Source organism: Mustela lutreola, chromosome 2 (genome assembly GCF_030435805.1).
Source record: "Mustela lutreola isolate mMusLut2 chromosome 2, mMusLut2.pri, whole genome shotgun sequence".
Classification (NCBI taxonomy): domain Eukaryota; kingdom Metazoa; phylum Chordata; class Mammalia; order Carnivora; family Mustelidae; genus Mustela; species Mustela lutreola.
Window position 1 is genome coordinate 135165144 of NC_081291.1, and position 17504 is coordinate 135182647.

The 17504-nt window shown below is 31.8% G+C and overlaps 1 protein-coding gene across 2 annotated transcripts in view; it reads left to right on the forward strand.

Moving 5' to 3' along the window:
• SI (sucrase-isomaltase) overlaps nt 1-17504 on the forward strand; it is a 101317-nt gene that overhangs the window by 34672 nt on the left and 49141 nt on the right. For both annotated transcript variants that reach the window (XM_059163586.1, XM_059163587.1), the window contains 9 exons: nt 637-753; nt 2694-2848; nt 3879-3963; nt 4744-4800; nt 6457-6581; nt 8199-8287; nt 12159-12208; nt 12934-13104; nt 15243-15398. In XM_059163586.1, coding sequence (XP_059019569.1) covers nt 637-753; nt 2694-2848; nt 3879-3963; nt 4744-4800; nt 6457-6581; nt 8199-8287; nt 12159-12208; nt 12934-13104; nt 15243-15398 — 1005 coding nt within the window. The remainder of the gene's footprint in view (nt 1-636; nt 754-2693; nt 2849-3878; nt 3964-4743; nt 4801-6456; nt 6582-8198; nt 8288-12158; nt 12209-12933; nt 13105-15242; nt 15399-17504) is intronic.

Genomic DNA, 17504 nt, shown 5'->3' on the forward strand with positions numbered 1-17504 from the left:
TACATTTAACACAAGTGAATCTCATAAAAATAATGTTTTGAGAAAAAAATGAAATGCTGTGTCATTCAAATATGCCATTTACATAAAGTTAATAAATATATAATATGATACTATATATTGTTTATGGGTACTTATATACTATTTAGAAAAAATGAAATGTTTGTAAAAATGTAAATGAATATAAACATACCAAATTAAGAATAGCAGTTTTTTTTTGGAGGGTTCCTGAAAGAAGAGGAATGAAATTTTATATGACTACATGTTAGGCAACATTATAAAAGAAAAAATAAAATCATGGGGGTGGGTTTTCGATTAAGAAATAACACATTTTAATAATATAATTTCACATTGTATATTGAGTTAACAATGATTAGATCAAATGAAGAAAGTAAATACATAAGACTAACAATGTATAAAGAGGCAATGAAAAAAAGTGTAAAATAATATAAAAAAAGTGTAAAATAATTCCATAGCAAAAATGGAAAATATAAAACTATGTTAAGGAAGAATACATGAAGATAGTCAAACAAAAAGATTCCTAAATAATGTAAATTAATCTGTGAGGCATAAAATTTGATGCTCTGGGCAAATTTGAGTCTCTTTACACTATGAATAATAGATATATTTGTTACTTAGGTTGGAGCGGACATCTGTGGGTTTGTGGCTAATACCACAGAAGAGCTTTGCAGAAGGTGGATGCAACTGGGGGCATTTTATCCATTTTCCAGGAACCATAATGGTGATATATATGAGGTAAATGCTTCTTGTTCTCCATGTTTTTAAATAAGACCTAATTCTAGTTTTAACAATGTACTTAAATTTATATCCATAGAAGATATAGTCTGAAAGTTTGCAGCATAAAGAAGAGTTAGAAGTCCTCTTCTCAAGGCGTATAATTTATGTATTAAAAAATGGTGAAATAAGGAAATCATGAAAGGTAATGAGGTCGCACCATAAATATTTTATTTAAGCCTAAAGCATATACATGTGTGCTACATCACTTTAAAATAATTTAATATTAAAATTAAGCCAAAACTTTTTGAGTCCGGATTCTAACAATGTAAGTTCCAAGTAACTTTCATAAAAAATATAACGTAATATTAAGGGTTTCCAGCTTTTGTTCTGTTAAAGAGACACAAGAAATTCAAGAGATTTAAAAAGTAGTTTGAGTCCAGAATCTTTGTCTAATAAGTAAAACTGAACAGATAGGTTGGGAAAAATTAAACTAACATGTATCTGAACTAGTGGGAGCAGAAGTATAAGGACATTCTGAGCGGTTCTAATACCCCTATGAATTCGGCATGTTCTGGGCTCTCAGAGACATATTTCTCAGAGGAAATGAGAAAATTAGGTGAAACCATTAAATCAATTAAGTGCATGTTGGTTGAGATATTATTCACTGTTCACACACTGGTTACATATAAAGCCATTAATTCTGTTTGAGAAGAGTTTTGATGAAACAATGGGCAGAGCTCTGCCTGGAAGGAAGCATGACAGAACAGTAGTAAAAGGTATAAATTGGGGATTAGTCATTTCCTAATCCACCTGAATGATGCTTTCAAGAAATTTGTGCTCATGGAAGATGCTGATATGAATTAGATTACACTGTGTGTTCATTTCTGTCTCCCAAAAGCAGATGTCAAGACAAATATGTTAGAGATTTATTGGTGAAATACTTGTGAAAGGATAAAGGGGAGGGAGCAGGAAAAAATGAAGCAAGCCTTCATATCATAATCTGGATCTGGTGAAGATGAAGGCAAGGAAGGGGGGTTTTTAGGGAGAGTAACATACTGCAGCCCAATGCTAAGGGTTTTCACTCAGCGGTGGTGAGTCCTCAAGGCAAAGTTGAGCATTGGAAATGTCCTGTATATTTCAGGAATGGGCCTGAATAGTACCCCCACCATGCTCATTGATTAGCTACGGGCAACCGAAGGGAAATATCTTCAGGATAAAATGATGATGAATCCAGGGAGGCAGTAGATGGTACCTTTAGTTAATTTTGCTACCCATTGTGGGAGATCCACTGATCCAGCTTGGGCTCAGCAGGAAGGCTGTCCCTCAAGTTACAAGCCTCCATGCTGGCCAGGCAGCATGTTCCCTGTATCTCTGGGCCAGTACACTACGTATCTGGGATTTTTCTTCTAATGGCAACAACAGGGCACAAGGCAGCAAGTCCTCAGGCAATCACATTTTAAGCCTTTCCATGAATGTGTCACATGTACTAAGATTTCCCTGCCCAGAGTCTATCACTCACTTGAGCACAAAGTTAAGAGGTGGGGAAGTACACTCCACCTTTAGTGGTAGCAACTGCAGAATTACACAGTGAAGGTTGTGTGTACAAGGGAACATGAATATTGGAGGCAATAATTCAATCTACCACAAGTAATATAGGTAAAAAATTCTTTGTTAAAATATATTTTCATCTCTAACTATATGTAACTATATTAAATGAAAAATGTAAAATGTAAAAGAAAAATGTCTAGTATAAAATAGTTTAATTAAAACATATATCTAAATGAAAACATAAAAAATAAAAATATTTATATACTTTGGTGAAGAAAGTGTAACAATTTCAGATTTTTATAAACAAGCTAAAATATGTGATTTGCTTTTCAAATAGATTAAATGCATCTCCTTCAATTTTCATTCATTATTTTAGCTTTTTTATTTCAATGTATCTTTTTATTCCATAGCATCAGGATCCAGCATTTTTTGGGCAGAATTCTCTTTTGGTTAATTCATCAAAGCATTATTTGAATATTCGCTATACATTATTACCTTTCCTCTATACTCTGTTTTACAAATCCCATATGTTTGGAGAAACTGTAGCAAGGCCAGTTCTTCATGAGTGAGTACCATACTGAAGAATTTTAATTTTTCGGGGTGCCTGGGTGGCTCAGTGGGTTAAGCTGCTGCCTTTGGCTCAGGTCATGATCTCGGGGTCCTGGGATCAAGTCCCGCATCGGGCTCTCTGCTCAGCGGGGAGCCTGCTTCCCTCTCTCTCTCTCTGCCTGCCTCTCCGACTACTTGTGATTTCTCTCTGTCAAATAAATAAATAAAATCTTTAAAAAAAAAAGAATTTTAATTTTTCAAACTATTTTCAGATATATATATTGAAAAATTAATGGAGAGTAATTATGATGTCAAATGATTTATATAAAGCATTTGGTGAACTATGGAATGATAGCAGTAAATAAATCTAATTAATTTAATGATTGGACAAGATTGAACTAGAAATGTGGGAATTGAATAGAACATAGGCTGTATTAGGGAAATTATATTAGTAAGATTAAACACGCAGTTATTGAAGACATGTTACATATGTATTGTCAAAATCATCTAGCTGTAGATCAAGAGTATGGTATTGTAACAGAGCAATTAATTATGTCTGCCTTTGTATATCTTGAGCAAAGCAGGACCTTTCCCCAAGAAATGACTGAAGACCCTTTCAAATCAGGTTAAAACAGGAATTTATAATGAAAAATTTAAAGGGAAGAAAGTAGAATATGAAAGATTTCTGGTACTTTACAAATTTATCTTAGAGAAATTGTATTAAACAGAATACTTATTTATTATGAATAATAAGTAACCTTATCATCTCTGATAAATTTTTTTGAGCCCAGTTGAACTAATTTCCTCCCCCTTTCCCTCCTTTTTTCTTTCTCTCCCTTCCTTCCTTCCTTTCTTTTTTCTTGAGTGTCAGATGAACTATAAGGATATAAGAACCATAGATTCAAAATGAGATGTGAAACAAGTAAAATTAAAAATAATAATCATTCCCATGAAAAAACTGAAATGATAAACCAAACAGAATTTGGGTAAACTTATTTTTATCTTTATATTGCAAATTGTCATTACAAAGCAAATTGTCATTTTAGGTTTTATGAGGATATGAATACCTGGAGTGAGGACACTCAGTTCTTATGGGGTCCCGCATTACTTATTACTCCCGTCTTGAAAGAGGTAGGTTTTACAATTTTAATTAATTTATTGCTTTTAAAGGATACCTTGTAACCAAATTCACACAAAATTATAAAAAAAGACTTAGTAATAAATGTTACTCTACCTGACTGTTTCAAACTGATAAATGTTGAATTCTAAAATGAAGAAGAAATTCTGAAAAATTATAAAAATGTTAAGTAAATATATGTTTTTCAAATATATAATATGTAACTGCAGAGAAGAAAAGTATGTAAAATTAATATTCTTCTAAAAAAGAAAGCTTTATTTGTGGAGCCAAAATCAATCTTGTAGTAATAACAATGAATTCTCATTTTATTAGACATAGATATATGTCAATAGACATTGAAGTTTTGTTAAATTGTAAATAAAGAGGAACTGGAAAGCCAGATGATCATATGAAAATATTAAATATTAAGTACTAAAAATATAGTAGAGTGAGACTTTTGGGTTTTACCTATTATTTAGAAGTCTCTAAAGCCCATGGAAATATACAGAAATGAATGTGTACACATTTGCAATTACCATGTAGATTATAACAATACAAATGCTTTTTTTTATTTGCTACTTAAATTAATTTCAACTTCACTTTTGATGTGATTTATATTATTATATAAAACTAGTAAAATAACCTGATTATTATTTATAGGAAATACTATAGTGGAAGAGTACAAAGGAAGCTTTTTGCTTAACTGTTAAAACCCAACTTACTATTTGATATGAGACTTTTCTGATAAGTATTAAAGAAATAAAAAGTGTATAAATTATCTTGATTTATTTTAGGGAGCAGATACAGTGAGTGCATACATCCCTAATGCTACTTGGTATGATTATGATACTGTAAGTAACCTTAATATAGTAATTGACAAGTATTATACTGTCACACATCTCTACGTGGAAACTTAATTCCCAACAAATAGCATATCTGTTTTTAGCATTTTTGTTATCATTATAAAAAAAAAAGAATAATTCCAATTTGAATAACCTGCAAAATTTGTGCAGGTATACATGTTTTGTTGCATATGAGCAAGTATATGTTTCTTGCATGTGATTAATATAAAATTACATTCTTTAGTAAAAAGAGTTATATTATTCATTTTTAAATTGTGGAAATTAGACTCAAGACTGATTTTAGGAAGGAGTGGTGACTTATTTTGATGTTTTTCCTACTTTATATATTTATCTTTTTGGCAGAATAATTGAGTATTGAGCTAATGGTAACCAATTTTTTTTTTTTTTATATATGGCACATTCAAATGTTTGGGAAAGATTTTCATTTCAACCATGAAAAGGCAACATTTTAATATTCATATGCAACATATTTTTTAATTGATTAAGACCTTTGAGAAGTATTTATTTTGAAAGGCATTATTTTGCATATCACTTATATTTTTATAGAAACAATGATTTTTATTTTATTTTATTTTTCTTTTTAAAAAATATTTTATTTTGGCACCTGGATCAGTCATTAAGCATCTGCCTTCAGTACAGGTCATGATCCCAGAACCCTGGGATCAAGCCTACATCCAGCTCCTAGCTCCATAGAAAGTCTGCTTCTCCTTATCCCACTCTCCCTGCTTGTATTCCCTCTCTTGCTGTGTTTCTCTTTGTCAAACAAATAAATAAAATATTTTTAAAAACATTTTTAAATTTAAAATTTAAATTAAATTAAATTAAATTAAATTTTAAATTAAATTAAATTTAAATTAAATTTGAATAAAACTAAATTAAAATATAAAATATTTTTAAAAATATTTTATTTATTTATTAGAGAGAGAAAATGAGGGAGAGAGAGAGAGCAGGAGTAGGGAGAGAGGCAGAGGGAGAGGGAGAAGTAGACCCCCAGCTGAGAAGGGATGCCAACTCGGGCCTTGATTCTGGGACCCTGAGATCATAACCTGAGCCAGAGGCAGATGCTTAACCCTCTGAGCCACCCAAATGCCCTGAATGATTTTTAAAAGCTTTTTAAATGGGTGCCTGGGCGGCTCAGTGTGTTAAAGCCTCTGCCTTCAGCCCGGGTCATGATCCCAAGGTCCTGGGATCCAGCTCCACATTGAGCTCCAGATCGGGCTCTCTGCTCAGCAGGGAGCCTGCTTCCTCCTCTCTCTCTCTCCACCTGACTCTTTGATTACTTGTGATCTGTCAAATAAATAAATAAAATCTTTAAAAGCTTTTTAAAGATACACTTAATTTTAAACCAAAACAAAGAATAAAAACAGTACTTATTAAGAATGTTAATTATTGTAAAGGGGAAGTTGATTTGTCTAAATTGATTTTTAATTTTTTTGAAAAAGTGAATCTATTTTTCTCCTGCTTTGTTCAGTAAACTGAAAAATAAGGATTTTTTCAAAGCTAGAAAAGAGTATATAAATATTCATTTAGATGACATGAATTTCTCACAGTAAAAATTATTTCTATGTGTAAAATTGAATTCTTGTGAAATGGAATTAATGTCTTCACTAATATTAAAAAATCTTTTTAACTTCCAAATATTAGGGTGCAAAGAGGCCGTGGAGAAAACAACAAGTTAATATGTACCTTCCAGGAGACAAAATAGGATTACATCTTAGAGGAGGTTATATTATCCCCATTCAACAACCTGCTGTAACTACAACTGCAAGGTAAAATGAAAAATCATTAACTGAAATCTGAAATATAATTCAAGTTTTAATTAATATTTTATTGAGAATCAAATATTACTGTTTAGTTTTTTCACCAAAAGATATTTGATGTATGAAGGGGATTCTTAAATATAATCACGTATAAAAAGATTCAAATTATATAGCATTACTACAAATTCTTTTATTTAAAAAATGAAAGTAATTAGATCATAATTTTTTGTATGCCAAAGAAGTGCTGATATTCTCTATAGGATATGTATAATTAAAGTTAGTTGCTCATTCTTAATAAAAATATGAAAAAGTAAAGTAAGTTACATAATTGTTGATAGTGTCAGTTATATACTTGGATTATCAATACATAAATGTCACAATGTTTTTCTTTCTGCTAAAATGTTTTACTTTAAATGATAAATGAAGTGGATAATTCTGTTTAGGGAAAGAATGAGACAGAAACTAAATCATTCAGTAGGAATAACTTGCAGAAATATTTAGGAGAAAAGAAGAAACTTGAAAATTCTTGTGCTCCATCTTGCAGCATTCATTCTAGGTACAAGAGCACAGAAGGGGTTATACTGAACGCACAAATTCCCCCATATTCTGTTAACACCCCAAGGGATAGTTGCATTCTATCTTAGCCTGCTGTGTTTTCTTTGTAACATTAAGAATATCTGGAATTATATTGTATACTTTATTGTGTATGTAATGTGTCCTCTCCCTTTATAAACTCCATTAAAGGAGAGACTTGGCTTTTGCCTGCTGTACTCCCCAGGCCAATAGTAAATGTCCGGCCCATGATATGCTCTCTATTTTCACTAAATATTTATTGAAGGAACAAATACATGAGTGAATGAATGTGTGCTAGTATCTTCATTATTTTCTTTGCTTATTTTCAGACTGTAACTGTTCCGTGACTGCGTTCTCCAAAAAATTAGTTATATTCTAGAGCTGTATTGAACCAGAGAAGCATATACTTTGGTGAGCAGGCAAAATGGGATATATTCTATATAGAGAAGTTGCCTGGACTCAACTGCTCTATATAGAATGTATTCTATATAGAGAGAATATATTCTATATATCTGCCTCAGGCTCTTTCTAAAACCTACAGGGACAGAGAAATAAAATTGTATTCATCATGTCTCATTTCTCATAATAGAATTAGCCTCATCTGTAAGGTTAATAAATATTCTACTAAGCAGTAAAATGTGTTTATATTGTACCTTTCTTTATTATGTATATAAGATGTAGCCTTGATAAATTGCAAGGTAGAGTTAATTGAAATGTGCAAATATATGTTAAATGTATTCTGCATTCATAAAGTATATTTAATTTTTCTTGCTTGAAGGATCATTATACTGTTTAAATTTTGTTGGTATCTTGCCTCCAAGAAGTTCCACATTATATTTATTAAATTTATTTCTTTCATTTATTTTATAAGTATATAAATTATTTCTCTCATGGAAAAATAATAAATACAGACATGAATTTAATGGATATCAATATTTTCACATGAATGCAGAACATCTACAGATCTGCTGGGTTTAAATTGACTTATTTGTAAGATATTTTATTATTATAAATTTATTTTGAATTACATATATACCCAAACTTATTTAACAGCCGAAAGAACCCTCTAGGACTTATAGTTGCATTAGATGAAGATAATACAGCAAAAGGAGATTTTTTCTGGGATGATGGAGAAACGAAAAGTAAGTTTCAATGTGATAGACTTTTAAAAGGTTCATTTTGATGTTGGGACAATTTGCCTTTTTATTGATATAAGATTGCATCTATTTAAAAAAAGGTCACAAGTTTTAATTTTTAATTCCTGTTTTTATCTACCTTAAGGTATTAGGTTACTTTGTGAAATTAAAATCATTATTTAAATTATAAACATTGACAGTATTTTTGTTGGTTCATTGTAAAAGTTTTTGACATGTATAGATATCTTTATTAGATATTTTTAATTAGAGTATTTAATAAATTCACAAATATGCAAATTTTATCATATTTTCAACTCTCTTAAGTGATTGTAGTAGTTAAAAACTAAAATTTTATTACTGTTAAAAAACCCCTAGCATTTAAAATTTTGTTTAATTAATGTTAAAATAATTAAATTATTATATACTTTAATTAATAGTGTATTTAATTTTATTTCATAAGCCCCAAATTTGAGGATTCAATACCCAGGAGAATAAAAAATGAGCCATTTTTTCTAATATGTAATTATGCCATACTAAATTTATCCATTTAGATTTAGTTAATTATAATTACCCTCATAAATTTGTTAGGTTTTTTTTTTTATAATTTTTTATTTTTTATAAACATATATTTTTATCCCCAGGGGTACAGGTCTGTGAATCACCAGGTTTACACACTTCACAGCACTCACCAAAACACATACCCTCCCCAATGTCCATAATACCACCCCCTTCTCCCAAACCCCCTCCCCCCAACAACCCTCAGTTTGTTTTGTGAGATTAAGAGTCACTTATAGCAGCAATGTCCACAATAGCCAAACTATGGAAAGAACCTAGATGTCCATCAACAGATGAATGGATCAAGAAGATGTGGTATATATACACAATGGAATACTATGCAGCCATCAAAAGAGAAGGTTTTTTTTTTAATCCTGTTTTTATTTTAATAGAAGATTCTTAGGTGGAGCGCCTGGGTGGCTCAGTGGGTTAAAGCCTCTGCCTTGGGCTCAGGTCATGATAGATCGAGCCCCCCATCAGGCTCTCTGTTCGGCGGGAAGCCTGCTTCCTCCTCTCTCTCTGCCTGCTTCTCTGCCTACTTGTGATCTCTGTCTGTCAAATAAATAAATAAAACCTTTAAAAATATAAAAAAAGAAGATTCTTAGGTATTTGTTTTGTATTTGTATGTACAAAAAAATATAGGTTAGTTTATATTTTAGCTCATATTTCTCAGATGTACTAAAGAATATCCCATATGTCTTTGTATGTGTATGGAACATCTAAGTATTTCTAACCTCACTTCAAGAAATAGTCTATGCATTGGTGTGCCCTCGAATAATTTGAAAATATGGAAACTATTAAAAAATTCATGTTTTTTAAAACTTATTTATGAAAATATAGATCACCATGATATATCTGCTTCACCTACAGTCTTCCCTTGTCAATTGATTTCATCTCTCCAAAATGCCAAAAACTTTAGTTGGCCATTTGTTCTCACAGCCTAGGAATTTCTCTTAGTTCTACCTTCACCTGGATTCTCTTGTCAGTTCCATCACTGTCATTACTATCTTTCATTTTAATACTTAGAATAGCTCCTTGACTGGTCCGTCTGCCGTTCTTGTTGAACCCCTTTACATTCTATTTACAATCCAGTAGGTGCAGTAATCCTTTTATTATTTATTTATTGTAAAATTTATTTATTTTTATTACTATATAATGTATTATTTGTTTCAGGGGTACTGGGTACTGGTTTGTGATTCATCAGTCTTACACAGTTCCCAACACTCACCATAGTACACACTGTCCCCAGTGTCCATCACACAGCCACCCATCCACTTCAGCAACCCTCAGTTTGTTTCCTGGCATTAAGTTATCTTATTGTTTGTCTCCCTCTCTGCTTTTGTCTTATTTCATTTAGTAATCCTTTTAAAATATGATTCAAATCACCACACTTCTGCTCAAAACCTTCTAATTATTTTCCATTTTATTCAGTTAGAAGTCATAGTCTTTACCAGGACCTAGACCACTCACCGTGATCTGTATTTTTGCATGTATGTGTGCACACGCACACTTATCCACTACTGCTTTCCTTTTCTCATTTTACTCTAACACAAACCTTCTTGCTCTGTTTCAAATACCTTAGAACCTGAGCATACTGGGGTGAGCTTTTCCATGAGAATATGTTCCAAACATTTACCACACAGGTTCCTTAAGATTGGATCCTGCTGAGTTAAATTATTTGTGATCATCAATTAAAGAATGCTGTTGAGATCATACCTGCATTGATAGCATGTGGGGTTTGATTTTAAGGTTATTCTTATTTTTCAAATTATATAAATATAACCAAATATATTTCTTTCTATATAAAAATACATATTGATAATTTACTTTTATCTAGGAAGTTGTTTAAAAATATGGAGATATGATAAATCAGTTATCAAATATGGGAGTTCCATAGTTATGTGCTTTGAAAAGTTAAAATCAAAATTTTCTAAACAATCAATCTGTAAGAAAACAAATGAACAGTAAAATGACCTTCAATTCATGGTATGATTTTTATTTCATTAATTAGGATTAAATTTTAGGCAAATTAATATTGTTGAAAATATATATAAATTCTCATATTCCTTTTACTTTTTTCACTGTCTTTCAAATTATTTTAGCCATAATCTTCAGTTTCTCTGTTAAAGAAACATGTTAATAAAAAGTTCTCTTACATAGATAGTGTAGAAAATCGTTCTCTTCTTCCACTTTCCTCCTTAAAGTTTATTTCTGTCTTTAACATATCTCCAGGGGCGCCTGGGTGGCTCAGTGGGTTAAGCCATTGCCTTCGGCTCGGGTCATGATCTCAGGGTCCTGAGATCGAGTCCCGCATCGGGCTCTCTGCTCAGCAGGGAGCCTGCTTCCCTCTCTCCCTCTCTCTGCCTGCCTCTCCATCTACTTGTGATTTCTCTCTGTCAAATAAATAAATAAAATCTTAAAAAAAAAAAACATATCTCCAGGTTCACCTTATTTCCTCAAACAATGAAAAAAATTAAAGGTGCAAAATAAAAATTGTGATGAGCCATATCTTCCAAAGATAAACTTAATGTTACATGGTTTACTAGAAAGAGATAAAATATCTTTCAATAATACATTTACAATTATGTACATTTTATTGTAAGGTTTTTTCTCTTAATTTCCAGGAATATTTAATCCATCTTTGAAAAATTAAACTAGGCACATATGTATTCATTACCTTTACTTACTGGGATAATAAACTACTAAAATTATTTTGCATATAAGTGTTAAAGACTTTAATTTGAAAAGATAAACTTTTTAATTTGCTTCATTAATAAACAATACTTTTTAAAATAACTTTTAAGGGGTGACTGGGTGACTCAGTGGGTTAAGCCTCTGCCTTCGGCTCAGGTCATGATCTCAGGGTCTTGGAATCGAGTCCTGCATAACACTATCTGCTCAGCAGGGAGTCTGCTTCCCCTTCTCTCTCTTCTTGCCTCTCTGCCTACCTGTGATCTATATCAAATAAATAAATAAATAAAATTTAAAATAATTTTTAAAAAATATTTATTTATTTATTTGAAAGAGAGAGAGACTACATGCGAGTATGTGCAAGCAGGGGGAAGGGCAGAAGAAGAGGGAGGAGAGAAGTGGACTCCCCACTGAGCACAGAGCCTGACCTAGGGCTCAATCTCAGGACCCCGAGATCATGACCTGAGCTGAAGTCAAGAGCAGGATGCTTAACCAACTGAGTCACTCAGGCGCCCATTAACAGTACCTTTTATTTTAAATTTCTTAAGAGTTGTAGAACTATAAAAATAGAGAAATTAGCAATAAAGAATTATATTTTGATCTGATAACTCTGTATTTTCCCCCATTTTAGATACCATACAAAATGGCAACTACATTTTATATACTTTTTCAGTTTCTAATGTAAGTATTCTCTTTGCACACACAGCTGAACATATATCTTGCTAATGTCTGTGTTATGCCTTTATCATAGATTTATTTTGGAAGGATGCTTACATTTACCTTCAGATTTCAACAGAAAGAAATTAAATAAATTGTTAAATTTTAAAATTTAAGTTGTTAAATTATAAATACATTGTTATCTTAAATTTTCGTATTTAAATGTAATGGATAAGTTTGTGATGATGAAATTGATGTACAGAAATCTTCAAACATCTTAAATGGGTATGTCTGGCTTAAGCAGCAGGACCTAGGAAAATAATGTCAACATATTTGAAAATCTATATCAGTCACAACAATAATTGTTATGGATTTTGAGTGAGGATGAAAAATCTATACATAAGGCTAAATTTCAATAATTAATAGCAATAGTTTTTGTAGATGTTGGATTTCTTCATATATTCTTTGTTGCCAAAGCTCTTATTCCTCATCATCATTAATACTAGAATGAGAAGAGATATATATGAGTTGCATCATGGGTAATTCAGGTTATCTCTGAAAATAAATTTTATGATATGTACACAAAAAAATGAAGAGTCGTTAATGAGTATATTATATATATTACTTGGATTTGGAGAACTGGTGGGAATGGAGAGATAGTGATTGGTTCTTTGTTTCATACTTGTATTATTTCAGGTTTTATCCATTGACCTTCTACTTAATATATACTATTATATACTTCTTTTCAGAACAAATTAGATATTTTATGCACACATTCATCATACCAGGAAGGAACCACTTTAGCTTTTGAGACTATAAAAATCCTTGGTTTGACAGACTCTGTTACACAAGTTACAGTGGTGGAAGATAATCAGCCAATAAAAGATCACTACAATTTTACTTACACTGCTTCTGACCAGGTAAATTAAAAATTTTAAAATATTTTACCTGTCATATATTCTCACATTTAACATTATGTAACCATTCAGTCTCTGGTTTTGTGACATTTTTTCTTCATATTACTTCTTTTTTTTCTCCTTTTGCTATTAATATTCTATTTTAGGTAATTCCCATTTCAGATATCAACATTAAAAGGACTCTTTGTTACTTCTCTTTATTTCATTTTATCTTGGATATCACTTATATACATCTTATTAATATTTTTATGGCATTTCCTACCCTGAACTTGAACTTACTCACCTGTTACATATAATAAAGGTTCTAAATTCTTTAGTTCTTGTTTAATACTCTTTAAGATATATATATATATATATATATATATATATATATATATATATAATGCCTTTCTTCACTCATTCCCTCTGCTTCTCCTTTCAAGAACTATCACTATCCTTGATAGATCTTGTCTTTTTTTTTTTTTAAATTTTGTTTACACTCTTTGCTTCTAAGGCAATTATAATTTTTGTCTCTTTTAAGATGTGTTCCCGAGAGGCATCTGGCTGCCTCAGTAAGGAGAGCATGTAGGATCCTTGGTCTCAGGGTTGTAAGTTTGAGCCCCATGTTGGGTATAGAGATTACTGAAAAATAAAATCTCAAGATGTGTACTATGGAGGGAAAAGGAGTCTTAGGATAGGACTTGAATTTCAGCCTTGCAATGTGTACATTTAAACATATCAAATTAATTTATTATCTCAGTTTCCTTATCTATAAAATATAACACTTAAATTGTTGCTTTGGGTAATAAATTACTGTACTTAAAATATAGATCATAATAATTTAAAGCATTGAAATTATTTTTATTTACTTTTTTCCCACCATTTATATATACCCTAAATTGGTAACATCAGTATAAATTCTCAATTACTTGAGATATAGAATATTCCTTTAGAGGTTTTTTTTTTTCCTAATTCCTAAGCCTCTGGCCCAGAGTTCTTCACTTCACAATTTTTATAACAATATGTATTGGCTAATTATTTTTATTTAGTAAATATACTATAATTTTGTATATTCCTGGGGCTATAATAATTAATTAATATAAATTAAATAATGCAGGCTTATTGAGAACTTTATGACTCTAACAGAGATTGCCACAAGAGTATAAAACAAAAATAATTTTATTTGTTTTTTGCAATTTTAACTTATTTCTGTGTTTGTATTTATGCTTATGTAAGATTTACACAGACTCTAATAGACACACTTTCTTAATTATGCTATGCTTAGACTAATCTTTATATGAATTTTCAGTCCTGCATGTAGAGGTATGAAAGTAAGTTGATATCAAAAAGTAAGCTAATGAAGATAGAAGTCTGGGATAAATTTTGCCTATAGTATTCTCAAGGTATATAGACAACAAACTTAACTTTGGCAATATCCTAATAATAAAAATCATTATATGTTAGAACATATATATGTGTGTGCATATATATACATACACACTGTGTATATACACACACACACACACACACACACACACACACACACATCACGCCATGTTTTGCATCATACCATATTATCTCCTAACTAGTCCCTCAAAGATTGTAAGCAGTGTCTCAAATTAGAGACAGAATTGAAGAAATAGGTATTTCCCTATTCTGACTTTGGGGTTTTCTATATAAACCTGTCACTATTATCCCTCCCTTGAGGGAACTAATATTTATTTCACACCTAATCTGCCCTAGGCATTGTGTTAAGTGCTTTAAATTTCATTTGTCATTCTTCCTGTATAGCAACCCCTTGTAGTAGAAACAATCATCCCCATTTCACAGGTGGAGGAAATGGAAGATAATAAAGGATAGGCAATTGTCCCAAAGAAGCATAAGCATTAAATGGCAGAACTGAGATCAGAACTCATGTCTGGATTTAGCAATAATGCTTTTCATTGATATTCTATGATTTCTTATACTTCTCTTGTCTTGAAATTGTAGCCATTTCAGTGGCATGACATATTTTCTCCTTTCTTATCTGTTCTTTAAGTATCCTATTAAAATACCAATGATTTGACTTGAAGAATTGCTGTGGTTGTTGCATTTTATAAATGTTAAGTACTTTTAAGTCATCCAGTTTTCACAAATATTTTTTAATGTTTCTTCGTCTTCAGAATCTCCTAATTTACAATCTCAACTTTAACCTTGGAAGGAACTTTACCGTTCAATGGAATCAAAATTACTCAGTAAATGAAAGGTTTACTTGTTATCCAGATGCAGACCCTGCAACTAAAGAAAAGTGTGAAGCACGTGGCTGTTTATGGGAAACGGTACTAAGAATTTTATTATAATTCATAGCATGGCTTTTACATAAATATCTCAATGTAACCTTATGTATTACAATTTTAATTCTATAGTGTAAGAACTAAATTCATCTAGAGAAACATTTGGAATTTGAAATTAGGCCTTTGACAGACAATTTATTTATTTTTTAATTTTATTTATTTCTTTTAAAGATTTTATTTATTTATTTATTTATTTGACAGAGAGTGAGAGATCACAAGTAGACAGAATGGCAGGCAGAGAGGGGGAAGCAGGCTCCCCACTGAGCAGGGCTCCATATCAGGACTCTGAGATCATGACCTGAGCTGAAGGCAGAGGTTTAACCCACAGAGCCACCCAAGTGCCCCGACAATTGATTGATTGATTGACTGATTACATATTTTATTTATTTATTTGACAGATAGAGATCACAAGTAGGCAGAGAGTGAGGAAAAGGAAGCAGGCTCCCTGCTGAGCAGAGGGCCAATGTGGGGCTCCATCCCAGGACCCTGGGAATATGACCTAAGCCGAAGGCAGAGGCTTTAACCCAGGGAGCCATGGAGGCGCCTCCGAACAATTTATTTTTAATTTTATTAATTCTCTGAAGATATGGTTTATTAAATGCCAGACTAAATGGTTGTGTAAGTTGCTTTCCAAGCACTTTAGATAGTGTGCTTTACTTAACTTAATAAAGTGTGCCCATTTCACTATATGTTGAACTCATATTAGATATTGACTATGGCCGACTAGCTTAATATATTAAGGTATTTTGCCGATAGGCCAGTCTTTCAAAAGCATTGTCTCAAGATATTAAAACTTCTGATATTAATGGACTGTGTATTAGTTCCAATAAGGAGTAATTTCTAGCCAGTTGTTTTGATATCCATTCAACAGAGTGATGATTTGGTTAAACAAGACACAGTTTATTTTTCTCCTACAAGAAAGAAGCTCATGTCTGATATACTGGCCTATCAATGTCATCAAAGTTTTAGGTTTACCATTTCTTTTTTATCCTCCAGTTTGTATTATGTCTTCTGTCATTATGTATTCATTCCAGCCCCAAAGGTGGGAGGTGGAAAGACATCCTATTTTAATCAGCTTATACCCTTTTCTTTTAAGGAGGATTTGGAGGTCATATATAACTTCCTCAAAAGAGACTGGGACAAGTTAGATGAGCACATTGCTTCTCCCAGCAATATAATAATTTAATAAATAAGAAAGATGGGGGGAATGGACTAGCCCTCAATGCCACCATTTATCATTCATTTTTTTAGATATTAGCTTCCACTTATATATAAACCAATCCATTTTGCTCTTTGGCCATAGTCACTATTTAAATATTGGTCAGGATGTAATTGACCAGTATTAGGATCAGTCATGAGATAAGGAATCATATAATTTCATTATAAGTAAAAGAAAAGAACTTTATTTATTTATTTTAAGATTTTATTTATTTATTTGACAGAGAGAGATCACAAGTAGGCGAAGAGACAGGCAAAGAGAGAGGGGAAGCAGGCTCTCTGCTGAGCAGAGAGCCCAATGCCGGACTCGATCCCAGGATTCCTCCCACGACTCTGAGATCACAACCTGAATGAAGGCAGAGATTTAACCTGCTCAGCCACCTAGGCTCCCCAAGAAAAGAACTTTAAGTACAGGCCCTTCTGAGGGTTGTTGTAGAGCCATTTTACATACAAAAGGCAATAGTCAGTATGAAGAATAAGAATAAGCATGGAATCAAGATTTATGAGTAATATACTTAATTTTTTAAAAGATTTTATTTATTTATTTGACAGACAAAGATCACAACTAGGCAGAGAGGCAGAGGAGGGAAGCAGGCTCCCCACTGAGCAGAGAGCCCAATGCGGAGCTCGATCCTAGGAACCTGAGATCATGACCTGAGCCGAAGGCAGAGGCTTTAACCCACTGGGCCACCCAGGCACCCCATTATATACTTAATTTTTGCAAAGACCATAGAATCATTCTATATTCTTTTGAAAAGCTATGACATTCGATTCTTTTCCTCTACTGGTCTATCTTTAGAGTCAAAATATAAATATTATACATAAAATTTTAGTGTACGATATTTTAGGTTGCATAATAGATATTTGTGTTAT